At 34.9% G+C, this 27,243-nt stretch overlaps 1 protein-coding gene across 1 annotated transcript in view; it reads left to right on the forward strand.

Moving 5' to 3' along the window:
- Positions 1 to 23,781, forward strand: part of ATG3 (autophagy related 3) — a 29,009-nt gene extending 5,228 nt beyond the window's left edge. The window contains exons 3-12 of the mRNA XM_032150181.2: positions 2,964 to 3,013; positions 6,041 to 6,111; positions 7,667 to 7,774; positions 12,191 to 12,240; positions 14,408 to 14,489; positions 18,104 to 18,138; positions 18,395 to 18,550; positions 19,668 to 19,795; positions 21,960 to 22,028; positions 23,515 to 23,781. Coding sequence (XP_032006072.1) covers positions 2,964 to 3,013; positions 6,041 to 6,111; positions 7,667 to 7,774; positions 12,191 to 12,240; positions 14,408 to 14,489; positions 18,104 to 18,138; positions 18,395 to 18,550; positions 19,668 to 19,795; positions 21,960 to 22,028; positions 23,515 to 23,596 — 831 coding nt within the window. The 3' untranslated portion in view covers positions 23,597 to 23,781. The remainder of the gene's footprint in view (positions 1 to 2,963; positions 3,014 to 6,040; positions 6,112 to 7,666; positions 7,775 to 12,190; positions 12,241 to 14,407; positions 14,490 to 18,103; positions 18,139 to 18,394; positions 18,551 to 19,667; positions 19,796 to 21,959; positions 22,029 to 23,514) is intronic.
- Positions 23,782 to 27,243: the final 3,462 nt, after the last annotated feature.

Raw genomic sequence — 27,243 nt, forward strand, 5'->3', positions numbered from 1 at the left:
TGCTGTTCTTCTTGGACTCTGGTTTTATTTCCTCTGTGAAGATGACTAATCATTGAATAGATAGTTGCAGTTAGAGATCCAAGTCTGTGGTCATTGGATAGAATCAAGCAGTTTCAAAACAAGAATTCATCCTAGAATAAATAACTGTTACACTTAATTGCAACATCAATCAATTTATGAATTTTCCTCTCTAAAAAAACTCAAGGCCAAATTAGCCCAGCTGGGTGTCTAGCACATAATGCAGGGTTGGGATAGAGCACAATTACAGGATTGAGTTAGAGTAGAATGAGCCTGGAGGAGGAAATGGGAAGGCATCATTTGCTTTATGTAAATATTATATATTGAGTTGATTTGTTCATTTGTTTCCTCTTACTGTTTCTGAGTTTCTGCCAGACATCAGCTTTTTGTTTTCATTCAGAGGTGTGGCAGTATTGTGCTTAAAAAGAGGGGCAGCTAGTATCTGATACCGCATTGTCAAAAAAAAAAAAAAGAAAAAAACTAATGTTGGATGTATGTATGACTTGATTAAGTAGAATACTATTAATTGAGGTTAGCTTGAGGAACGGAATTGCCCACCAAGATGTAAATATTGATTCTTGTTGGAGTATTATATACTGATAATAAAGATCACAAGAGAACATTTGCAATATTGATCATTTAGAAATTTGAATCTTGTATCATTTGAACACATGAAGCAAGTCATGATGGCCATTGCTAATGAGGGCAGATGTACGCATGTATTCATTATCAGTGCAAGTCTGTTTTTTTTGTTTTGTTTTGTTTTCGTTTTTCTTGCCTCCTAGTGTTCTTGTTTTTAAATAGAAGCTGCTATAGGGACTATGAGATAAAATGTTAGTCTTGTTACTTCAAGGCAATACAGTGAAAGAATTTTTTATTTGTAATTATTTTGCTTTCATTTAGTTAAATTATTACTTTTAATGGTAATAAAGTAGTTCCTGATAACCACAGAGCTAAATGTAGCATCTGGTTGCAATGACCTCAAGTGCTCAAAATTTGGGGAAGAGACTTGTTTTTATTTTGGTTTTTGTCTTTACTTACACTGTTTAAATCATAAGGTTATTTGAAGTAAAAGAACAGAAACAAAGTTTCTGTCAGGAATCCAGTTGCTATGTCTTGTTAATGTTTCATCTTAAAAGAGGTTATTCTTAGAATTCTTATTTGATATAATTATATGCTCAAATTAAACTAGAGTACTTTATATACACATACTTTCTCAGAAAGGTATTAGAGATTAAATATTTTGTAATTTTTTGCTGTGTAATAAACCCATGAACAATACAAGATTTTAAGCTAGAGCTATTGCAAAATAGAAGTAATTTGGCAAGTATATGCGTGTCACGCGCGTCTGTGTGGAGACCACCAAACAGGCTTTGTGTAAGCATCAAGGCTGTTTACTTCACCTGGGTGCAGGGGGGCTGAGTCCGGAAAGAGAGCAAAGGATGGTGAGATTATCATTAGTTCCTATAGATTTTGGGATAGGCAATGGAGTTAGGAGCAGTGTTTTGCCGGCAGGGGGTGGATCCCACAAATACATTCTCAAGGGTGGGGAGAATTACAAAGAACCTTCTTAAGGGTGGGGGAGATTACAAAGTACACTAATCAGTTAGGGTGGGGCAGAAACAAATCACAATGGTGGAATGTCATCAGTTAAGGCTATTTTCACTTCTTTTGTGGATCTTAAGTTGCTTCAGGCCATCTGGATGTATACGTGCAGGTCACAGGGTATGTGATGGCTTAGCTGGGGCTCAGAGGCCTGACAGTGCACATCCTGCTTGAGTTGGGACAGAGCAGTTATGCTTAACAGACTTAAATTTTCTGCCCTCAGAAATAAGCAGGATTTCTGTTCGCCAGTAAGATCAGCTCATGTTCATGTAAACTGATACTTCTCAAATGGTTAAAGTTTATCTCCCTGAATCTGGTTTTTATTTCTGAAGAAAAACAAAAACTTGTAGAATATTCAGCCCACTTAGAAAGTCTGAGGTTTGTTAGAGGATTCAGTTTGTTAATTTTGTAGGTGTTTTCAGAGTGAGACCAAAAAGCTTCTAACTTTTTCCCATTGTTTTGGCACTGCATTTCTCTTTTAGAAGTGCAAAAAAGCTTTCAAAATTACTTAAATTTTTAAAAATAATAAAAGAAGAGGAAGAGGAAGAAGTGTGCCTTGTGATATAATAAAGTAGACTTACATTATAGACTTGCATCTATTTAGTAATTTTTTTCGGGTTTTTATTTATTTTCAGTCATTGGCAAGAATGTTGTCTGCATTTTTGTATCCTTAAAATGGATTTTGACAATTTAAATCTGATAGCCTTACCTTTATCAATTTCATGATACTGCTTTTGGCATTAATTAATCCAGTTATAAAAACTGAATTTTTTTTTTTTTTTTTTTTTTTTTTTTTTTTACGGAGTCTTGCTCTGTCGCCCAGGCTGGAGTGCAGTGGCGCAATCTCGGCTCACTGCAAGCTCCGCCTCCCGGGTTCACGCCATTCTCCTGCCTCAGCCTCTCTGAGTAGCTGGGACTACAGGCGCCCGCCACCACGCCCGGCTAATTTTTTGTATTTTTAGTAGATACGGGGTTTCACCGTGGTCTCGATCTCCTGACCTCGTGATCCGCCCGCCTCGGCCTCCCAAAGTGCTGGGATTACAAGCGTGAGCCACCGCACCCGGCCAAAAACTGAATTGTTAAAAAACAGCACTTGATGTTTTTTCTTCCAAGATTAATTTGAATTTTTTTATAGACATTAGAAAACGTTGCAGTTTAGTCATAATCAAAAATAAATCTTGAGGCTAGTAGAGCAGCTTTGGTGCTGTTTATATTTTAATTGCTTACTGGATTTCAGTGTTACCTAGGGCCATCAGTTTGGTATTTTGCCACCTTGCACATCAAATGATGTTTGATTTTTCTTTTTCCTTTTTTTCATATTACTTCTAAATCCTGAATAGTTTGTGGCAGCTGGAGATCACCTAGTCCACCACTGTCCAACATGGCAATGGTAAGTAATATTGAGTAAAGAATAGAAAATTAGTAAAATGCATGGCTTCAGAATTATAGCAATTTGCAAAATAGGTTAATGGATGAAAATTAGAATGACCAGTTTAACTTTCCCCCCCAGCAGATTTTTCTGTTAAACAATGCCCCCAGTGATACTCAAAGTAAAATAAAGGAAGAACAAGTGGGTGTATGTTATTTTGCTGTGTTAGCACAATATGATGGACTTGAGAAAAATGCATTTACTTCCTTTACTATTATTTCTTTTCTTCATAGTATCTAAGTCTGACCTTCTGTTTCTTTGAATAAATAGTTTAATAAAATTTGATCAGGTTTTTGGCGGGGCACACTGGCTCACGCCTGTAATCCCAGCACTTTGGGAGGCCGAGACTGGCAGATCACGAGGTCAGGAGATCAAGACCATCCTGGCTAACACGGTGAAGCCTGTCTCTACTAAAAATACAAAAAATTAGCTGGGCATGGTGGCGGGCGTCTGTGGTCCCAGCTACTCGGGAGGCTGAGGCAGGAGAATGGCGTGAACCCAGGAGGCAGAGCTTGCAGTGAGCTGGAGATGGTGCCACTGCACTCCAGCCTGGGCGACAGAGCGAGGCTCCTGTATCAAAAAAAAATTTTTTTGAGCAGGTTTTTTTTTTTCAAATTAACAAAATTTATTGAACATGTTTGTGGCATTAATAAATGCAGAGATTTTGCAGTTTTATTTTCTTTAAAATATAAGACATAAACATTTTCTGTTAAGTTCAAAAGTATGCTCCATCTTTAGAAAACTAGCTAAAGCTAAAAGAAAGGTTTATGATACCACTTAAGGCCTTCACTATAAATCTGCTATTAAGAGGCTTTAAGGTTTTATTTTTTTCAATAGCTTTTATTTTAATTACTAAAATACTTTAAGCAATTTAGCAGTTTTCACAATCTATATTTTAAAATATTCTGAATAATAACAATGTTTTATTACTTTCAAGTACTCATGATAAAGACTCCCTGCTGGTAGCTGAAAAAATGATTGCAATATTGGCAGAACTTTTATTTAAACTAGAATTGTTTGGAATTATCGCCTTGTTTGTATATAGGTGCTTCCACTTAATGTATCTTTTTTCTTAAAATTTTTTTTTTCATTTGTAGTTGAAAGGTATAGTTTTGACTGGGGATAGGAATTCTATAATTAATAAGTTTCCAATTGATAATGTTTTTCTTAATATCTAAAGAGCTTGAAACTCTTTTTCATCTCTGGCCTGTTATTCTCCTGCATTTTAATAATGACCATGTAGCTGAAACAGTTGTCACTGCTTTTTTCAATTACTCTTTATTTTGTAAGGCATTATTTATGTACCAAAAGACTAAAGTTTCAAGTTTGTTTTTATGTATTTTTCTCTCCTACATGTGTTTTTTTGTTCCATATTTAAAATTAAATTCATGTCATAGAAGCTCTCTGATTTAATAAAGGTGGTTTTTTTTTCTGTATTCCAGACTTTCTGTTAAAACTATATTTAGCTAGGTTCTGGTCTATAATTTATATGTATTTCAAGTCAAATAGGGAAATGAGGTTTATAGTAATATTCATTTTGTGAAAATAACTGATTTAGGATTTTTTTCAATATGATAAGCATTTTCTTCATTGAGATTTCTTTGTTCTACCAGCTTAATTAAGTAGTTTAGGTATTTGATTTATAACATTGTTGTAGGGGCTTGTATATATGGATAGGATCTTTTTTTAGCAGGTACTAGTAGTTTTATTCCATTTTATGAATTACAGTGATGTAAATACTTTTATTGTAACTTAGAACTCAATTATACCCCACTTCAGTGTCCACACTTTTGACTAAATTGCTGGGCCAAAGGAAAAATCCATTTTAAATCAGCGCTAGAGACAGGTTATTTCCATGCTTATGCCTTCACGTGCACCAGTGCTATCATGACCTTATTTTAACTCTTTCCTCAGAACTTCAGGTGTTGCCATGACATTGTTGAATTTGACACTTGGGACTAGTCAAAAGAAGCCTAGAACACTGTCAAATAATATTAGGGCATTTCCTGACTTTACCTTGTGCCCAGATCTATGGTTTGAACTTTAGACTGAAGCTTGAAAAGGCAGCAGAACTCCAAATTTATGCTCATATGTTTGTGACAGACACCACATACCACTATACCTCTCACAGTTTTCAGATGACCCACAAATTCTTAAGAAGAGGTGCCAGAGCAGCTCAGAAATGTTGTAGATAGTTGGCTCTGACCCACAGAGGGAGCAGTGTTTAAGAGTAGGAGCCCTGAAGTCACTTGGCTTTGATCCTTGCTCTGCCACCTAGTTTTGTGATCATAAGCAACTTGATCTGTTTAATCTTTAGTTTACTTAACTATAAAATGGGATATTTATATTTTCTACTATTTAGAGTTATGAAGACTAATTGAAAATAACATGTTGGAGACTTAAATTCTATACTTAATAAGCATTCAATAAAAGGGTTTTTTGTTTTCAAGAATTATTAATATTGTCATTTTATGATTCAAAGCATATTTTGTCTCTTAGTTCTGATTTTAATACAGTGATAGGAACAGGGCTTTTTTTTTGCCAGCCACCTACATTGTTACATAATGTCATGCAGCTTTTTTTTCTGCCTTTTCTTGTTCTCAAGATGAGCAGCAGTACCTTAGGATTAAAAATGTGAGAGATTATACAGTGGGCTACAACTCACTGAGGAGCAGCATATTTTGTTGTTTAGAGGCAAACATAATAGTTGCTTAATAATTCTATATTATTCTACCTTTTGTCTAATATTTAATCCAAATTCTCTTGGGTCTATCTGCATCTCTTAGTATATTTCACTTAGATTATTGTTGTGCTTTTTTCCATGCCCTGACATATATTACTTAATGGAGTCCTTCCCATATCAATTTTAAACCAGTTTTCTGAGAAGTATGGATTATGTCATTTTGAGATTTATACGTAATGCTTTCTGCTGTATATTTGCCTATTAAAATATATTTTGTATTTTGGTGCTTTTCACTGTTTTTAAAGGGCTACAGGGGAAGAATTGAAAGTGAAGGCATACCTACCAACAGGCAAACAATTTTTGGTAACCAAAAATGGTAAGAATTATGTTGCACACATTAATAAATTTTGCACAGAGGTATATTAAAATGAAGCTCTGGGTTTTTCTATTGCTTGAAAATTTTTTCCTTAGTTTTATCTCCTCTTTCTGTTATTTCTTTTTGCCAAAAACATATAAGTTGTCAAGATATGAAGGAAGAGGGCCCCAAGGAAAGTTAGACTTCTAAGTGGATTTTTTTGAAGTTGGCTTCATAATAATCTTTCTAGGTGTTTGATTTTAATCTTCTTTAGACTGAAATTTTGTATGGAAAATGAAATTCATACTACCTATGACATCTAAAAGCTCGGAACTGAAGATGTTATTATCCATTGTGTCATTGAAGGACACAAAAATATTTTGAAACAGGTAGTGTTTTTTTTGTTGTTTGTTTGTTTTTTTGGTTGTTTTGAGACAGTCTCACTTTGTTGCCCAGGCTAGAGTGCAATGGCATGATTTCGGCTCACAGGTTCAAGCGATTCTCCTGCCTCAGTCTCCCGAGTAGTTGGGATTACAGGCCTGCCACCACCCCTGGCTAATTTTTGTATTTTTAGTAGAGACAGGGTTTTGCCATGTTGGTCAGGCTGTTCTCGAACTCCTGACCTCAGGTGACCTGCCCACCTTGGCCTCCCAAAGTGCTGGGATTACAGACATGAGCCACCGCGCCTGGCCAAAACAGGTAGTGTTTTCTTTATGAAGTTAAATTTAAAAACAACATCAAAAGATTGTTATAGTTCCTAACCACAAAACAATACATTGATTTCTGTTCCAATTTACTCATTATAGGAAAGGGAAAGTAAACGGTACAAAACAGCAGTTTTTTCTTTTCTACAGCATATTTCTTTTTACAAAGGCTGATGATTTATATCCTGGTTGTTTAAAAAAAAAAAATCAGGAGATTAAAAAGCAATTTGTTGACCTTATACTATAATGCTTTTACCATATAATTACCCAATCTTAGACTTATGAATAATAATACCTGTTAATTGACACATTTGCTGTATGAACAACTTACCAGTATGGTATAAAGAAGTAAAAATCAGAAGGTTGGTGAATTTTAAACTGTTTTATCCATTGTGAATAACTGGAACTTAAATATGAATTATAAAATTTGTATTGAAAGTTACTTTAGCCTTGAAAACAAGAGGTCACCTTTACCACCACTGAATATGATAGCTGGTAGCTCCATGTTCTGAGAGTAAAGCCATTAAAATAAGGTATTATTATTCATTAGACTGAAATTGAACAATGATATCTCTGACATCAGCCTGCTGTTCTTCACAGACCATCATGGTAAAGGAATGCATAGAACATTCCCAATAGAGCTTTTCTACTTGTCTTCTGACAAAGCAATTTAGGAAAAGGTAAATGTAGCCAAATAATTACGTGTCTGTGAGCTGAATGTAACTCTTAATCACCTTTAAAAGTGAAACATTCACTTAGTATTTTGGTGGTATAAACACCCTATTTTATGGACTAAGCTCTTTCTTCTTTCTAATGGATTTATAGTTAGCAGATTATGTGCTAGTTACTGTATTTACCATTTTTTTTTATAGTGCCGTGCTATAAGCGGTGCAAACAGATGGAATATTCAGATGAATTGGAAGCTATCATTGAAGAAGATGATGGTGATGGCGGATGGGTAGATACATATCACAACACAGGTAAGAGGAGAATAGAATGACATATATTTCGTTTAAATTAAACTCTTTCACAATCTTTTATAATAGCCTTGATTTAAAAAAGAGGATACATAAGGCATAGTTTTGTCCCAATAGACTTACATGAAAAAAGCCGGAGGACAAATTTTAAAAAAGAAGCCTTTAGAGTATGCCAAATTTATTTCTTTTTCTTTTGAGTCAGAGTCTCGCTCTGTCGCCAGGCTGGAGTGAAAGCAGTGCGATCTTTGCTCATTGCAACCTCCACCTCCTGGGTTCAGGTGATTCTCCTGCCTCAGCCTCCCGAGTAGCTGGGACTACAGGTGTGCACCCCCATGCCCAGCTAATTTTTGTATTTTTAGTAGAGATGGGGTTTCACCATGTAGATCATGGTCTCCATCTCTTGACCTCGTCATGTGGCTGCCTCGGCCTCCCAAAGTGCTGGGATTACAGGCATGAGCCACTGCGCCTGGCCAGAGTATGCCAAATTTCTATAATACCTACTACTTCCATTGCAATTTGAAAATACTCAATATTATTTTCTTAGTTTCTAAATAAAGAGAGGGAAAAAAAAGACCGTCAGAGATGCTGAGTATGCATACTACTTTGCTTTACAGTCTCTTGCTTACATGTCATTGTCATTCCATTGCTGGATTATGTGCTTCTCTATGACAGGAACTATACTGTACTCACATTTACCCAGAGAACTGACATCTATTAAGTATTTAATAATTATTTGTTAAATAACGACTAAAAGAAATTTTCAGTACTGTAAGCTCCATGAAGGTAAAGATTCATCATTGAATTCTCAGTATCTATCACAGTGTATGATGTAGAAGTTGGTCAGTAAATATTTGTTAAATTAGTTGAATGCAAGGTTTTTATAAGTGTTTCTATGAGTTATTTGAAACCCTGAATATACTTTTTTATTCTAAGTCCTAAAACACTGTTTTGCCACTATATTTATATAACTGTGTAAATGCATATTATCATGTGCTGCTGAAGCTAACTACCATTTATTACTTAGTTTTGATGAAGAAAATGTGCTCTAAGTTTAAATCCATGATACTAAAAACAAATTTTTCTCTCTTTGAGTCCTAGAGATTAGGAGGCATATCCTTAGTAGTAGTAATAGAACAGGGTTTCTCAACCTTGGCACTGTTTTCTGGAATGGAAAATGTGCTCTAAGTTTAAGTCCATGATACTAAATACGTTTTTCTCCCTTTGAGTCCTAGAGATTAGGAGGTATATCCTTAGTAGTAGTAGAACAGGGTTTCTCAACCTTGGCACTGTTTTTTTGGAATGGATAATTATTTTCTGTGCATTGTAGAATGCTTACCAGTATCTCTGGCCTGTACCCACTAGATACCAGTAGCATCCCTCAGTTTTAACAACCAAAAATGCTCCAGACATTGCTGAATGTTCCATGGGGGGAAAAATTGCTGCCTTCAGTTGAGACTCACTGCAGTAGACAGAGTGCTAAGTATCTGCCTAGGTAAAAGTTCCTTCTTAGGTCAGTTTCTCCTCTACTCTGAATAAAGGATGCTGCCATCTCTTTCCTTATGGAGTTATAGGCAAAGATTCAGGACTTGGGCTCCTTGATCTGAAATTTATTGGCTTATTAGTGAGTCGAGTGCTATATCAAAGCCTAAAGGAAATAACAGATTGAAAAACTTTTAAGAGTAATTTCAAAAATCATCCTTCTTTTCCCCCCCACTGAGTAGTGAAAGTCTTTTAACTCTTCTGCTTTGATTTTTCCATGCCTGGAAGATGTTGTCAACACATCAGTAGGAAATTCTCTGTTGACTGACTGGAACCATTGATTGTGCATTGTTTTTGATGTCAAGTTAGTGACTTATGAGGCCAAATACTTGTTCCTTATTCAACCCAGTTTCCCTTGCTTTCTCCTTGCTTTTCCTGGGCTTTTTCTTCTATTAGCTTGTGTATTAGTCATGGTTCTCTAGAGAAACAGAACCCATAGGATGTATACAGAGTAGGTATTGCTTTCTGTGGTTTCAGTTACTCGTAGTCAACCATGGTCCAAAAATATTAAGTGCAAAATTCCAGAAATAAACAATTCATCAGTTTTAATTTTTGCCCCCACTGTTGGGAGTAGCATGATAAAATCTCTTGCTATCCTGCTCCGTTCTGCCCAAGAGGTGAATCATCCCATTGTCTAGTGTATCCATGCTGTATATGCTACCCAGCCATTAGTCACTTAATAGCCAACTCGGTTATCAGGTCAACCGTCATGTACAGCGTAGGTAGGGTTTGGTACTATCTGTACTTTCAGACACCCTCTGGGGGTCTTGGAATGTATCTCCCACAGATAAGCAAGGACTATTGCATAGGTATAGATATAGGTAGATAGGTTTTTTTTGTTTTGTTTTGTTTTTAAGAGGAATTGGCTCATCTGATTATGTGGGCTGGCAAGTCTGAATTCTGCAGGGCACACTGGCAGACTAGAGATTCAGGGAGTGTTGATATTGCAGCTTTAGTCCTAAAGCATTCTGGAGGCTGAATTCCTTCTTCTGGAGGACCTCAGTCTTTTTCTTATAAGGCCTTCAACTAATTGGATGATATCCCCCTATCTTGTAGAGGGTAATTTGCTTTATCCAGTCTACTTATTTAAATGTTCATCACATCTCAAAAATACCTTCACAGCAATATCTAGAATGGTGTTTGACCAAATATCTGGGTGCCACAACCTAGCCAAGTTGACATAAAATTAATTACCATAACCCTTTAGAGTATTACTCATTACAGTCATTTGAGCTTTCTTTTTCTTTGTTAACTGTATCCTACTTTTAGAAGTGTTTTAATGGCATACTACTTATTATATTTTGACAAATTAAAGAGGTTGATTTGCTTTGTTCTTATGTTCCGCAGTCAATTTGTATGTTAAAATTTGGGTTTTACTGTTATGAAATAGTCGTACCTGTTATATAGTAATTTCTAGAAAAACTGAAGTAAAAGCTTTGTGCTAGACCTGTGGATTTTGACCTATTTTATTTGTGAAAGTTAGCTATTTGTTTTGTTTAGGCATATTGAACAGACATCTCAAAATTTTAGAAGATTAACAAAGGAGCTAAGCATGTTCTGTACTTAGGTTTTTCTTCAGTAACTTCAGATGCTTGTCTTACTATATTTCTTATCCTTGTTAAACTATTTTGTTAACATTGACAGGTACTTTGAAGTAGAAATGTTATCTGGCTGACTGGTGGTGCTGCCACCTGCTTAACGGTTTCTTTGAGACAAGTAGGTTTTGAGGTATTTGCCCAGTAGAGTATAAGAGGATTGAGCCAAAAGTTAGCTTGTATGGGTTTTAATCCCAATTTCATCATTTAACTGGGTATAACACTCAAGCAAGTCATCTCTCCAGTGACTTCATTTCTTCATAGGAAGACATTATTACTGTAACTTCCTCATAGGATAGTCGTTGTAAGGATTAAATAAGATGTGGAAGCAGTAGAAAGCCTCGTATAAATGTGATATGATATTACTACCTTTGGGTATCCTACATTTCTGAAGCAAATAACAGATTGAGTATCCCTAATCCAAAAATCCAAATGAAATGTTCCAAAAGCCAAAACTTCTTGAGCACTGATATGATGCTCAAATAAAATGCTCGTTAGAGCATTTTGAATTTTTGTATTAGGAATACTTGACCAGTAAGTATTTATGCAAATATTCCAAAATCTTTAAAAATCGGAAATACTTCTGGTCCCAAGCATTTCAGATAAGGGATCATCAGCCCATATTAAGATAACTAATAGCTTTTTGAGAAAATTTCAATGCAAGTTTAATTAAAATGTACATACGAGTCCTGTAGTTTTTAAAATTCTTCTGTTTCCCTTTTTTTTTTTTTTTCTCTGAGATGGAGTTTCACTGTTGTTGCCCAGGCTGGAGTGCAGTGGTGTGATTTCAGCTCACTGCAACCTCCACCTCCCAGGTCCAAGCGATTCTCCTGTCTCAGCCTCCCAAGTAGCAGGGACTACAGGCACATGCCACCACGCCGAGCTAACTTTTGTATTTTTAGTAGAAACAGGGTTTCCATGTTGGCTAGGCTGGTCTTGAACTCCCGACCTCAGATGATCCACCTGCCTCAGCTTCCCAAAGCATTGGGATTACAGGCGTGATCCACTGCACCTGGCCAAACTGTTCTGTTTCTGAGAAAGTGTTGTGATAGAGATTCAAACAAGGAAAGTAATTCATGGTAAAATATTAATGAGTTTTTCAAAATTTGAGGAGGTGTCACTGTGACTATACTTATTAGAGTTCATTTGTAAAGATACTACTATTATTTGCCTCCTTATTTCAGAGAAATTGTGGGAATTTTCAGCATTTTTATATTACTTTAATAAGTAAATAGGTCGTTTACAGTTTAATTTTAGTTACTCTTTTCTGCCGAATTTTACGTAGGTATTACAGGAATAACTGAAGCAGTTAAAGAGATCACACTGGAAAATAAGGTACTGGTTAATTAGTTACATTTTTGAATTTAATGACTAGTTACTTGCCTATCTATCTGTCTGTCTGTCTATACACACACATATAATCACCATATCTTTCTTATAAAAACCCTGGTTATTTATTATCAAGCTTTTTAAAATTCCAGCTATTTTCTTCCCCCGTTCATTTTTCTTTCTCAACACACCAAAACACTACTGCTGCCTAATGCATCTCTTGTTTTCCTTAATTTGTAGTATGGTTAAGTAAAACAGCTTTTAGATTGTAACTTGTACAAACTACTAATTTTCACTGACCGGAGCAACTTCTAGGCTAGTTTAAAAGAGATGACTTTTTTGTTTTAAAATGTATTTAGTACCAAATGTCATATAAGTGGAGAATGTTGGGGTGGAATTAACTACTTGCTTACTAGTAGATGCTAATGATATACTAACATTTAAATTTTATAGCTTAAATAGTGCCATAAGCAATTTAATCATTGTCTCTGTATTTTCTTCAATTACTGGTAATTTGGGGTTTGTTTTTGAAAATTTGAAAGCAAACATTAGCTTGCATCATTCAAATTCATGACATTTTGAATGAATAGAAGCTTAATCTGTTAAGTTTTATTGCATGATTTATGGGAGTAAAACATAATTGGGTAGAGTTTTTTTGCTTGGAAATTTTGAGTTATTTTAGGCTGTTGTAGGTATTAGATTAGCTTTTCATTTCTCAGAGAGATCAACCGCAGTTGTCTTCATGTTTTTATATACCTGTAGTTGTTTGAAATGATATGAAAAAATAATATAAAATGCTTTCACCCTTGTCTTAATTATTTTTTTAACTGTCAAATCACTTAGAGGATAGACTATTTGAATGGAATAATTATGTTCCTAGTCTTATGACACTTGCTACAACAGTTACTAAAGAAATTCTGTGTGTGTTTTTGTCATTTGGATCTTTCCAGATTTGTTACTGGGGCTTAACAGAAAGTGATAGAAACGAAGACAGGTTTTTTTTTTTTTTTTATGTACAGTTTTATGCTTTAAGATTTAGTTCTTTGGCCTGAGAATTCATCATTTTGAAATTAGACTTTTTGGAGTGTTTGAATGACTTATGGAGAAATCACACAAATTGCTTTGCTGTTTCAGAAAATCTTGTTTACTCTGACCATTACTATATATGCTTCAGACTTTGGGAATGATAAATGGCAGAGTAGTGTAGATAGAAGTGTTTTTCTTGGACGGGCTTATGGTCATTCCTTTAGTATTGTTTGTAACTTAGAATACTTGCCATCCAAAACACAAGTATTAATCTTGGTTGTCAATTTCTATTGTATTCTACTTTATCAAGTATAAATATCACCAATATGATGAAAATTTTTCTTAATGACTAATTTGTTAGATATTAGCTCATATAATAATTACTCTGACAACGGTTTTGTGGTTTCAATTTTGGGTCTAAGAATGATTTAAGTTTTAAACATATGACTTTAAGTTTCTAGTGTTAAATAAAACCACCCCTAAGTAAAATGTAACCTCGGTAAAACTAAATGTTCAATTTATGCACTTATTATGTTGACTTCAGATTTTGAGAATATTAATTTTGTGAAAACGATAACCCAGATGTTAAACGTGTCCGTCAATATTGTTCTTTCACTCTAGAGCTAATATAGTTAAGAAATTGAACTGATATCTTGTGCATTTTAATAACTGTAAAGTCTGATAACTTGCCTAATTCAGCTAGGATATTGTTAACAAATTAGAATGTAATAGTGTTTGATTTATATTTTAGCTTATATTTGATTTATAAATATATGCACTTTTTCCCCGTAAATTATAAGTGCACAAGTTAATATAATTTTGAACTGATTTTCTAATACTAATGAATTGATTAACCAAAACTACTGTTTTATTGGAAGTGCAACTGGCAATTATTTTTAGTTAGCTTAGATGACTCTTACTGCTCCCATAATAACCTTTGTTATTTTTCAGTCACAGCACTTAGCACATTACTTTTAATGATTGATATATGAATTCATTATCTTCATTGGAGTTTAAGTTTTTTGTGGACAAGAACTGCCTTGTCATTCTTATTTTCACAGTGGTTACCACTGTGCTAGCACATGGGTGTTCAGTATTCAAATTAATGTATATACTCAAGTGATTTTAAACATAATTAATTTCAAAGGACAATATAAGACTTCAAGATTGCTCAGCACTATGTGAAGAGGAAGAAGACGAAGATGAAGGAGAAGCTGCAGATATGGAAGGTATTCCTGTTCTAGATTTGCTTCAATTCCACTAGAATATCGGTTTAGAATATTTGTAGTTGATGTGGATTAAGAATTCTTCATTGAGTTGTAAGTTTAGCAATTAGCAGCCTAGTGAGTGTTTTATATATGTTTAGTTCATAAATTTCATTGGTGTAAAACTTACCTTGATCTTGGACTCTTCTATTTTACTCCAAACATAGTCTTGGACAACATCATTTTTATTGGAATAACTGTTAGTCATAAATATTTAATACTGGATACAGCTGTAAGATACTAATTCCTAACCAAATTATTTCAGAGCAGAACAAAGTTTGCTTATTATGCATTTTGTGTTTGCTTTTCCCTCTTTGATAGCATCTTTCTATTAAAACCTGAAGATAGTGAGTTTCAATGGGGCCTTTTTTTTTTTTTTTCTTTTTTCGAGACGGAGTCTCACTCTGTCGCCAGGCTGGAGTGCAGTGGTGCGATCTTGGCTTACTGTAACCTCTGTCTCCTGGGTTCAAGTGATTCTTTTGCCTCAGCCTCCCGAGTAACTGGGACTACAGGTGTACGCCACCACACCCAGCTAATTTTTGTATTTTTAGTAGCGACGGGATTTCACCATGTTGGCCAGGATGGTCTTGATCTCTTGACCTCATGATCCGCCCACCTCGGCCTCCCAAAGTGCTGGGATTACAGGTGTAAGCCACTATGCTCGGTTAATGGGGCCTTTTGAACTACACAGAATCCCGTCAGTTTCCCAAGATTCTGAAAAGTCCTCCTCCTAGAGTTGCCAGTGGAAAATCACTGCATTAGTGAATCATTGTTACAAGAGAGAGAAACCCACTAGAACAGAGCAGTATGGGTCTGTGAGCACATGGTTATTCAAAGCTTTGTATTTTATGAGCATGATAATCTTTTTCAATACGTTTGAAACCTCAGATATTTAAAAGTAGATGAAAAAATTGCTGTCACCAGGGTGACCTCTCTGTTAAATCCAGTTTATCTTTATTACACTTACCTTTTCTGCATTGATTCTGTTAACCATATCTTTCTCTTTTTTTTTTTCCTCCCTTGGTTTCTATAACACTGGGTTTTCTTACTCTTTCCTGGACTCTTTCTTCTAGTCATCTATGATTCTTTTTCTTTCCCTCAGCTATTAAATGTTACTGCTTCATGGGTTTCTTTTTTTTTTTTCCTTGCTTACTCTCTGTACTCCCAGATTTTTTCTTCTGTAATGGCATTCTGTAGTCTGGCATGAAAATTTGTGCAACAAGAAAGATAGCATATAAATTACATCCAATACTTTGTGAGAGTTTAAATATGAATATATTTATATATGTAAATAGGGTGCATGTATAAGAAGTTGGAAAAAGGAAAAGAATATTAAAAAGGGCAGGCATTGAAGGCTGTAAGGCAGCTGAATCCCAAAACTACATAGACTTTAGAGTGAGATAGTTTATGTTTTGTAGCATGCAGAAGTAGAAGATGGTGCCAAGTAGAGTTGAAACACCATAATGGCAAGTGATGCTTGCTAGACCAAAAGTACCTTTCTGTTTGTTTTCACAATTACTTTCAATTCCCCATGAAACCTAGCTATATCTGTTCCTAAATTTTAGTGAGATTCTTGTCCTTATTTGCATGGTAAACTGCTATTCCTTAAGGAAATCTGAATGAATTACTTGTAACCAAAATTGATCACATCAGCCTCACATACCATCTGTATGCTAGGGACTTCCATATCGAATCCTCTAGCCTAGATATTCTCAACTTCAGATTTATTTCAGTTTCATTTCCACCTGGATGTCTCATAGTTGTCAGAAACTGAACTCATCACCTTCTTGCCCAAATATTGTTTCTGAATTTCATCTGTCTCTGAATGGCATAGTTGACCAAGTTGGGATGGTGGGGTAGCATAGAACCCTTCGAGTAAAGCACTGTTTTCAAAGTACAAGCTGTGGTATTGCCTTAAATATCTGATAGTCATTTAGTATGTTTATTATATTTCCCCTAGATAGAGTTAAAGAATTGCTATATATGTAATTTTGCTCAGCAATAGTGTTAATGGTATCTAATATAAAGGTAATTTTCATTTATTGAACAAATATTTATTGGGCAGTACGGTATTTATCAGGTATTGTCCTTGGTGTTGGAGATAAAGCAGTAGACATGATCTCATGGAGTTTATATTCTAATCAGTGGAGACAAAAAATAGATAAGCAAAATACGTACTGTATTAGTTATAGGTGTTAAGGAAAAAATAAAAGAGGAAAGGGGATAGAGAATCTTGGGGTGGGAATGAGTGTTGCAATTTTTAAGTAAGTTGGTCCAGAAAAACCTAATTGAAAGTACATACCATTTAAATAAAGCCTGGAAGGAAGGGAATGAAACTAGGTAATTGAGGGAAGACTGCAAAGGTACTGAGGTGGGAACATGTTTGGCTTATATAAAATACTGTAAGGTATGCTTATGTCCAGATAGGAGAGAAGGGAGAGTAGTAAAGGGTGGAGTCAGAGAGGTAACCAGGGACCAGATTCTGTAAGGTCTTGACGTAACTCAGAGTGAGACAAGCCATTGGAGGGTTTTGTTGTTTTTTTTTTTTCAAGTAAAGGAGTGACATTTCAACAGAATCACTGTGCAGTGGTGAGAATAGACTGAAGGGAGAAAGGGACAACAGGAGGCTGTTTTGATAATCTAGGCAAGAAATGATGGTGGCTTGGGCTAGGGTCGTAACATTGGTAGTGATGAGAAACAGTAGAATTCTGGAATATTTTGAGAGTTGAGCCAAAGAGATTTGCTGCTGAACTGGATGTTATATGTGACAAGCAGAGTAGTCAAGGATGAGTCCAAGGTTTTTGACTTGAGCTTCTAGAAAGATACCATTAACTGAGATGCGGAAAAATCAAAAGTGATTTAGCTTTGGAGAGGGAGTCAGGAACTCAGTTTTAGACATGTGATATTTGCAGTGTTCATTAGTTATTTAGTGGAGACATAAACAATTAAATAATCCAAGTCTGCAGGCAGGGAATAAATTTGAAAGTCATTGAGTCTGGATGAAATCATTACAGAAATAAGAGGAGAGACAAGGTCCAGAAACTGAGCCCTTGGTTACTGCAGCGTTTGATTTTATGGTTCTTTTAAAAGTAGAGGTGATGAAGAGGAACCAGCATAGAAGATACTGAAACAGCAGTCAGTGATGTGGGAGGAAAGCCAGGAAAATATTTTAAAAGCCAAGGAAAGAAAGTGTGTTTCAAGGAGAAGGGACTAAATCATGCCACATGTTCCTGATAGGTCAATTAAGATGAAAACTGGGAACTTACCACTGGATTCAGCAAAGAGGAGGTCACTGATGACTTTAATGAACATGTTTATGCAGTTATAGAAGTAGCCTTGTGTACACTGTGGAGCCACTGAGGACTCTACAGTATTATTATGTCAAGCCTTAAACATGCTGGCTTTCTCTGGGCTTTTGCCTTTGGAAGTATAGAACTAACTCACTTATATCTGTTCAATATCTTCAGTTAAAAACAAAGGCAAAACCCCAGTTTTTGAATGATACTATGAAGTAATACTTAAATTGGTTTAGGGAATTTTCTTGAACTTGATTAATCTTTTGTTGTTTTTTATAACAGAATATGAAGAGAGTGGATTGTTGGAAACAGATGAGGTTTGTAAATTGAGTTTTCTTTAGTTAATTTTTAATGAATGAACTTGGGGATTTGTGTTCTTACTAATAATATATTGATCTTTCAAAGAAATTCTAATTTGTTCGTATTGATTATAGCATATAAAACTTAGCTTTGAGTTCCAAGTTCATTTACTCTTAAGAAAACAAAATATAGAACGGAAAAAATAGGTTTTCTAGAATGTCACATTCATACTGATTTAATGGTTGTAAATTTTTCTCTTTTATTATGTGCCAGGCTACCCTAGATACAAGGAAAATAGTAGAAGCTTGTAAAGCCAAAACTGATGCTGGCGGTGAAGATGCTATTTTGCAAACCAGAACTTACGACCTTTACATCACTTATGATAAATATTACCAGACTCCACGATTATGGTTGTTTGGCTATGATGAGGTAAAAATTAAAAGCATTATATTTTAATATCATTACTTTAAATTGTTGGGTTTTAATTTCTTCTTCATTAGGTCCATGAGTATTTATTGCAGAGTTTCACATTTTGGAAATCATTTGTTTTACAGTTTTATGGTTAATGTTGAACTTGATTCTTCTTATTTTGAATGAACTATGAATTATTCAGTGTAACAACAATAATGCTAAGACATAAACAGAAATAATCTGTTACATATTCCTTGACCTCTAAGCTTATGCCTTCAAAATGTGAGGGAAATTTAACTTGGCTTATTTTATTAAATTTTGTTTGGGATTACATCAGTTGGATATATAGGCATTTACAGAATGACCATGTCACATGTGAAGAGAGTGGATTGTTGTATGTATGCATTTTTCCCCTTAAGACAGAAAACTCATCTACTTAATTGAATTAAAGGATAATTGACAGAAAATCAACTTGTTTAACCTGTCGTTCTTATGGCTATACATGGGAAACAAGAAAATAAAATCAGTGTAAAAGATGAGTTACAAAGTTATAAAATGTTTTGACAGCCACAAACTTGTCTTTTTGTGAGGTTTTTTTTCTGCATTGGGGGTAGTAGCTGTCACAGAGCTTGGCTGTGACTCCTTCCTGTCCCTCCCTTGATATTAATAAATTGTAAAATTTCCCGGAAATCATTCTAAACAGTCTAGAATTCTAAATTGCAAGTGATGTGAGATGGAGAACTAAATATATTATAAACCTTGAGATTTAGGCTGAAAGTTTCTAAATAGTTATTTCTTTTTTTTTTTTTTTTTTTTGAGACAGAGTCTCGCTCTGTCGCCCAGGCTGGAGGGCAGTGGCACGATCTCGGCTCACTGCAAGCTCCGCCTCCCGGGTGCACGCCATTCTCCTGCCTCAGCCTCCCAAGTAGCTGGGACCACAGGCGCCCACCACCCCGCCTGGCTAATTTTTTTATGTTTTTAGTAGAGATGGGGTTTCTCCATGTTGGTCAGGATGATCTCGATCTCCTGACCTCGTGATCTGCCCACCTCAGCCTCCCAAAGTGCTGGGATTACAGGTATGAGCCACTGCACCAGGCCCTAAATAGTAATTTCAAAGCATTTTTTATGCTTTCAGCAACGGCAGCCTTTAACAGTTGAGCACATGTATGAAGACATCAGTCAGGATCATGTGAAGAAAACAGTGACCATTGAAAATCACCCTCATCTGCCACCACCTCCCATGTGTTCAGTTCACCCATGCAGGTCTGTATATGTAGAGATAAATATATTTTTTGATGTGATTGTATATTTCATGGATTTATTACTTGAGAATCTTTAAACATAGAACCGTAACAGAAAAAATTTTCTTACTAAAAAGTAAAATTCTCTCTTGTCCTCCTTAGAAATTTTCTTGTGCTTAAATATATAAGGAAAAGGAAAAAAAAAAACTCACCAATTTATTTTAAGTTTAATACGTTAAGAATTTTTTTGTTCTCTGTGGGTGTTTATAGAATAGATGGATCTTTGTGATTTTACTACACTTTTTAGCTTCCAGAACAGTTTGGAAGATTCTGTTTTTGACTCAGAAATAGTCATCATTTAGATATGGTTTGCTGTGTTGTGACTGTGCCTTTCTGTGAATGTAGACTATAGAGTTAACCTTGTGATTTTTCTAGGTGACCTATTTGCTTTCTTTTATTGATTAGTGAAGGGAGATATATGGATGTACGTTCTTCGGTTGAGAGCTCGTCAGCCCTAGCAAGTCAAGTGCATTTTATAAGTTGGGATTTTCTTTGTATCAGTGTCTTTTCACAGAGCCAAATCTGTGAAGCTAAACCTATATACATGATTAGTTCAGAATTTTTCTTAAAAAAAAGTTATTACATGCCAATTTCTTTAGGTTGGTTATTTCTAATAGATAACTTTCCCAGTTGACTGGAAAATACTGGTAACATACTAGTAACAATATTTTTCAGTGAAACTTGTATTCTCTTGACTAGTTAGATGAAACATTTCGTTTTCTCTTCCCTCTAGTTAAAAACAACCTTTAATATTTTCTTCTCATATTCTGCAACCTCTTTACTCTCAAACTTTAACCCTGTGGAAGACCTTGCTCATTTTTTCAGTTTTATTATGTCTGAAATTTTAATTGCTAACTATGAAAAATAATTTAGGAGCCATTAGTTTTAGTTTTGAATTATGTAATCTAAAAAGTTTTCAATTTTTAGAGTTATTCTCTTGATTCCTCTTATGGTTTAAGGTCTTAGGATGGTGCTTATCAAACTGAAGCATATCTCTTTCTGAGGTGTAAACTTTACTCAGTTGGGGGAAAAATAATTTAACTGATAATTATGTTAAACATTTTAATAAAATAGATGACTATATTGTGGAATGGGATATAAATATTTCAAAAAATCTGAGTGCCTATAAAATAAAACTTCAAGGACATTTTAGACCATTCCATGGGCTGCCTCAGATTGTGCCTTCAAATCCTCTGGAATGATACATTCACTTTCATATTCTAAGTTGACTGCCTGTGTCATGAAGGTTATAGTCATAAAAACTGAAGCAGCATTATTTAAGCCAAGGTATGTTAAAAAGACTGTTTCTTTAAAAATTATCTTTTTCTTGGTTTCTGTGCCTAGATACTAACTTTGATATCACTCTTTTCTATAGTACAGGAGAGAGACCAGTTGGCCATGAAAAGATGTATAGATAGGACAAAAACTTCATATAAATAATAAATAAATACCTTTCTTCTTATAAGCAAAAAAAATTTATTTTTACACAGAATTGGATAAATTTTAGAATACCCATTAGGACAAAGAAACAAATACAAACCTCTCAACTCTGACCAATTAGCTTTTCTTAAACCCTGTCAGTTTTGGCTTATTCTCAGCTAAATAAACAGCCCAGATCACAAGATTATAGATACCTCTTTGCTTTTTTGTCCAACTGATAACATGTGTCTTTTTTTTTTCTTTTTTTTAAATTTGCCTGGTATGACTCTTGTTTCTTAGAGCAAACAGCTATCATTCCACATTTTCTCCTGGAATGATTTCCTCTTCTCTGGTTTTCTGCCTTCCTTATCTGTCTGAATTATCAGAACACTAACTAATGCCATTGTGTCTGCTGTGACTACCATAGCATTTTAAGATTACGCCCTCCCCTGGTAAAACTGTTTGCATGGCATAACAATCTATTATCTTGTGTTTCGGAAGTGGAGGGGATATATTTTATAATTTAACTATTTTAATAAATATTTTGTAGTTATTGGGGAGTGGTGGGGGAGATAGTTTATAATGTAACTATTAAAAATTAATTCACTGACAGTAATAGGGTCGATTTCTTTACAAATGAAAATATGTTTTTCCTCTTTTGGTCTAATCGATCTACATTAATAATTTTTTTTTTTTTTTGCTTCTAGGCATGCTGAGGTGATGAAGAAAATCATTGAGACTGTTGCAGAAGGAGGGGGAGAACTTGGAGTTCATATGTATCCTTCCCTATGTAAGATTAGTGGCAAAATGGCTGTTAGGATTTTTTTTTTTTTTTTGAGAAATTTAGTGTAACCTTAATGACATAGTACCTATAACTTGTTTTAACTTCTCATCTGAAAATCCTAGTGGACGTCTTTAATTTATTTAGAAAATGTTATATTGTGATAGTTATGCCTTGCTTAGTTGATTAGAACATGTCCCCATGTGTAGCAGTAGCTCAGCCTTGTTACAGAGGTAACTACTAATTTAGAATAGTAATATGAGTATCTTTTTCTTATGTACATTTCCAGTTTAACATGTTACCAAAAATATACTTTCCCATCAGGTAAAAGTAAAATTAGGTTGTGTCAATCTGAGGTGTCTCTGAAGCAAATAATTCAGCTTAAACAAATATGCTAATTAAAAAGTAATGTACCATGTGAAGTGCTTTAGATATTCTTAAAATACAGTATGTTCGTTTTTCTCAAGACACTTGCACCTTTCTTGTATCTTATTATAGTTTTCCTACTCAGTTTTCTTGGATTGACAAAAGTAATAAATTCAAGTTAATGCCCAAGCAAACTGTTGGATCCTAAAGTACATGTACTCATAGCACAGATTCATCAGAAACAGTCAAAATCAATGATTTACATGCCAGATAGCTTGAATTAGTTTGATGCTAGGTTAATACTTGACTTGGTCGTGGTTTCTGCTACTATGTGTTAGATTAGATGTGGAGACTAAGGCGCCACATCTAATCAGACTGAGGGGCATTGCTAATGAAGTGTGTCCCTAAGAAGAACTTTGAACTGATTTGATACTGAAACAAACCAAAAACTTCCAGTCCAAACCATATTTACTCCTGAAGTCCTATTATGCCTAACTGGCACATCTCTATGCTGGATGCTAGCTAGCAACTTGGAAGACTGTCTATATATAATTCATAATAGTAACTGGTTTCCCCCAATGAAAAGTAAGCTCTTAATGTTTTTAAGTGCAATGAACATAAAAAATATTTCAGAATTTAATTAAAGACAGTCCAGTAGAGCAGTCTTTGGCAAATACATACACTAACCTAGAATCAGTCTACTATATAAGATTTTCATTTAACTTTTTTCTCTTTTGCTACAGTACTTTTATACTCTATTCTGCCTCATTTTCTGACATAACTCTAGCAAACTTAAAGGAGTCTAGTAAATGAGTACATTTTGTACTCATTTAAACATGTATAGCTTTGTCCCGTTATTTTTATGTCAAAGTAATTGTGCTTATATGAACACCTACTCATTAAGAAGTTTCAAATTCAATATTAGAATGGTAGTCTTAAAGAGCCTCATGTTAAATAGACACAAATTTGCATAGTTGAATTCTTTAATAGACTTAAATTAAGATTTTGTGGGGTTTTTTGAGAAATTAATGGCTTAATAAAATGGATAATTACAACATGGGCTTAAAACATAGAACTATTTACAAATCTTATTTTCCTTAGCTAAAAACCTTTAGGTATCTTCTTATTTTCTTGAAATTTGTACAAGCTGTCATTCCAACAATAGAATATGACTACACAAGACACTTCACAATGTAATGAAGAGAGCATAAAATCTGTCCTAATTATTGGTTCTGATTTTTAAAGAATTAACCCATAGATGTGACCATTGACCATATTCATCAATATATACAGTTTCTCTAATAAGGGACTTATGTTTATGCATTAAATAAAGATATGTTCCACTACCAGCCTTACTTGTTTAATAAAAATCAGTGCAAAGAGTCAGTTTTTCTTGCGTCTTATTAAAAGGTTATGATTTGATTTCCCCTAAATAACAATAAGTGAAGACATCTGTCTTATATAGAATGATGACAGGTTATTTTTGGTTTACATTTATGAGGAAGGTATTAAGTGTGTAATGGTCTCAAAACTAGGATTAGAAAATATGGTGTGCTAGACTGTCTTCTCTTCGTCTTCTTTGTTCGTTTTGTTTTCTCTCACCTTTTCCTGTTCTGCTAATAGTTAATATTTATGAAGCGCTTACTGTGTGCCATGAACTCTAAGTAGTATTACGTACTTGTTCCTAATTGTTAAGTTGATATTGATTTCACCAAAATTACTTTTTATTAAGGATTCGGGAATATTTCTTCTACTGTGATTGCCTGGTAGAATACTAGAATTTAAAGGGATAATAAGTTTATTCTGTCATGTCAGTTTATAGATCTTGGTGTAGGAGTTTAGAAAGGCAAGTTTTCTGTTCTAGGATACATACTGCAAGCCAAGGAGGAAAACCTAAGCCCTTTATTCTCTTTATACCACTACATGCCTCATCTTTGTTCTTTCAGTAGTCTCCACAAAGTGGAATGGCTAATCTTGTCCATAGTTTTGTTTTATTTTCTCCTCATCATTTAAGAATACCCTCCTTGCTTTCTTTATTTTCCTCCCTTTTCCAATCAATTATTGTATTGCAAGAAAATCTCCATAATGAAGGTAATGACTTGGAGGTATTGTGGTGTTTGATATGGTATAATATGGAGATAATAAACATGGACATCATCCTCTAATATACTTGAAAATATTCTGCTCGCTCGTGTAGCCAGAAAGCTGCTCTCCTTTCTTAAATTGATCTTTTAAACCGATTTTACTGGAATGTTTTATTTTTGAGTATCTTTAATTTACATTATCTCAGATATTAAATGTTATCACATTGTCAGCATTTTTCTCCCAGTTAAGTTTTGTCAAAAGTATAGGCATCTTCAATCCCTCAATTCATTTGTTGTTAAGTAGTCATATTTATCTCAGTCACCACTAGGTGGCATAAATAATTTTTTGGTCAAACCTTTTAAATTTCAGGATCTTTTTTACAGCTGAAATATTTGTATGGTTATCCGGTGTATAAACAAAAGCGGGTATGTTGATGGTATAATTGTGTTTTTATGAGTTCAGATTTATAGCACTCGTTGAAAACTGAGTTTTGATGAACAATAGATTTGTTTGGAAAAGCTTGAAATTCAGATTATGGATGATCTTACACATTTTCACTTCGAGTTTATTTCTAATTTTAGTTTTGTAGTATTTTAAAACATCTGATTTACATACATAATAAATGGTATTAACTTTTTAAACTTAATTTTAAAATAATTTCATAAAGATTTATAGAACCGTTCCAAAGGTAGCACAAGATAATTTTAGTTTTGTAGTATTTTAAAACATCTGATTTACATACATGATAAATGGTATTAACTTTTTAAACTTAATTTTAAAATAATTTCATAAAGATTTATAGAACCGTTCCAAAGGTAGCACAAGAGTCCTGTGTACTCCTCAGCTTCTTGTATGTTAATATTTTACTAAGAAATTAACACTGGTTCTATCAACTACAGATTTCATTCACATTTCCTCAGTTTTCCCACTTTTTTTCTATTTCATAATCTAAACTACGATACTATATTGCATTTAGTTGTCATATCTGTCTCTTCTAATCTGTGACAGTTTCTCTGTGTAAAGTCTTTCATGACTTTGATACTTTTGAAGAGTAATGGTCAGAAATTGTGTACAGTGCTCCTGAACTTACATTTGTTTCTTCGTTGTTTCCTCATTATTAGCCTGAGGTTATGAATTTTGGGGAAGCATACCACAGAAGTTATGTGTCTTTCCCTTTGCATTATGCCTTTCTCATTGCATTTAGTACTACTAAGTCTGTAGTACTTAGTTAAGGTGGTGTCTGCTTGGTTTGTCTACTCTATATATATAGTTAATGTTTATTCCTTTCCGTTGTTAGAAGTGAGTCACTAAGTCTATAGAAGTTTATAGCCACAAGGGAAAAGAATTAATCTTTGCTTTCTGGAGAAACTGCCACAGCAGTAATCAGTAAATTTTGGGAGAGAGATTTTGAGGTAATAAACATATCCAGTTTCTCATTTAAGTTTCATTTAGTAATTTTAGCATTCATCAATGAACCTTGCCTGAAAGTTATTACTGTAGTGTTCTACTGATGTACCTGTTCTTTTGCTTATATCAATCACTTTTTTTTTTTTTTTTTTTTTTTGGAGACAGACTCTTGCTCTGTCACCCAGGCTGGAGTGCAGTGACACGATCTCGGCTCACTGCAACCTCTGCTCCCTGGTTCAAGTGATTCTCATGCCTCAGCCTCACAAGTAACTGGGATTATACAGGCATGTGCAACCACGTCTGGCTAATTTTTGTATTTATAGTAGAGACAGGGTTTTGCCATTTTGGCTAGGCTGGTTTCGAACTCCTGGCCTCAAGTGATCTGTCTGCCTCAGCCTCCCAAAATGTTGGGATTACAGGCATGAGCCACCACACCTGCCCTTCACCCCACCTTGATTAATGTGGTAAACCTTGAAATAGAGTAGTATGAGCCCTCCAACAATTGTGTACACACACTTCGATAGTGGTATGAATACCATCCTCTCCCTCTTTGGATATTTGGTACAATATTTCAGGTGGGGTATACACCACCTGCAATATTGGAAGTAATATTATTTTCTCCCCCCTGGGTATTAGAAACAGTATCACAGGGGGTGTGAACAACCCCTGCGATATTTGGAGTAATCTCATGGTCTCTTATGAATATTAAAACAATATCGTAGCGGGAGGGAGGTGTACACCCCCTTGGATATTTGATGTCATCCTCTTCCCCCTTGGATATTAGGAACAATATCAGGAAGGGATGTACAGACCCTGCGACATTTGCTGTCATATAATTGTCTCTCCCCTAAGTATTAGGAAAAATGTAACTGGGGATGTGAACACCCCTGCGATGTTGGGAGTAGTATCATCCTCTCCCCCCTTGGATATTAGGAACAATATCACAGGTGGGGTGTACTGCCTCTGCGATATTGAGAGTAAAATCCTCTCTTCCCCTGGATATTAGGAAGGGGGTATCAGGGGGAGGGTGTACATTCCCTGCGATATTCAATGTAATCTTATTCTCTCCCTCCCAGGGTATTAAGAACAATATTACAGGAGGGGTGTACACCGTTTGCGATATTGAGAGTCACATCCTCTTTCACTCTGGATATTAGGAACAATATCACAGGATTGTGTACACCCCCTGCGATATTGGCAGTAATATCATCCTCTCTGCCTCTGGATATTAGGAAGAGTATCACAGGACTGTGTACACCCCCTGCGGTATTGGGAGTAATATCCTCTTTCCCTCTGGATATTAGGAAGTGTTTCACAGGGGTGTGTGCACCCCTGCGATATTGGGAGTAATA

This window comes from Hylobates moloch, unplaced genomic scaffold (assembly GCF_009828535.3).
Source record: "Hylobates moloch isolate HMO894 unplaced genomic scaffold, HMol_V3 SCAFFOLD_4, whole genome shotgun sequence".
NCBI lineage: Eukaryota > Metazoa > Chordata > Mammalia > Primates > Hylobatidae > Hylobates > Hylobates moloch.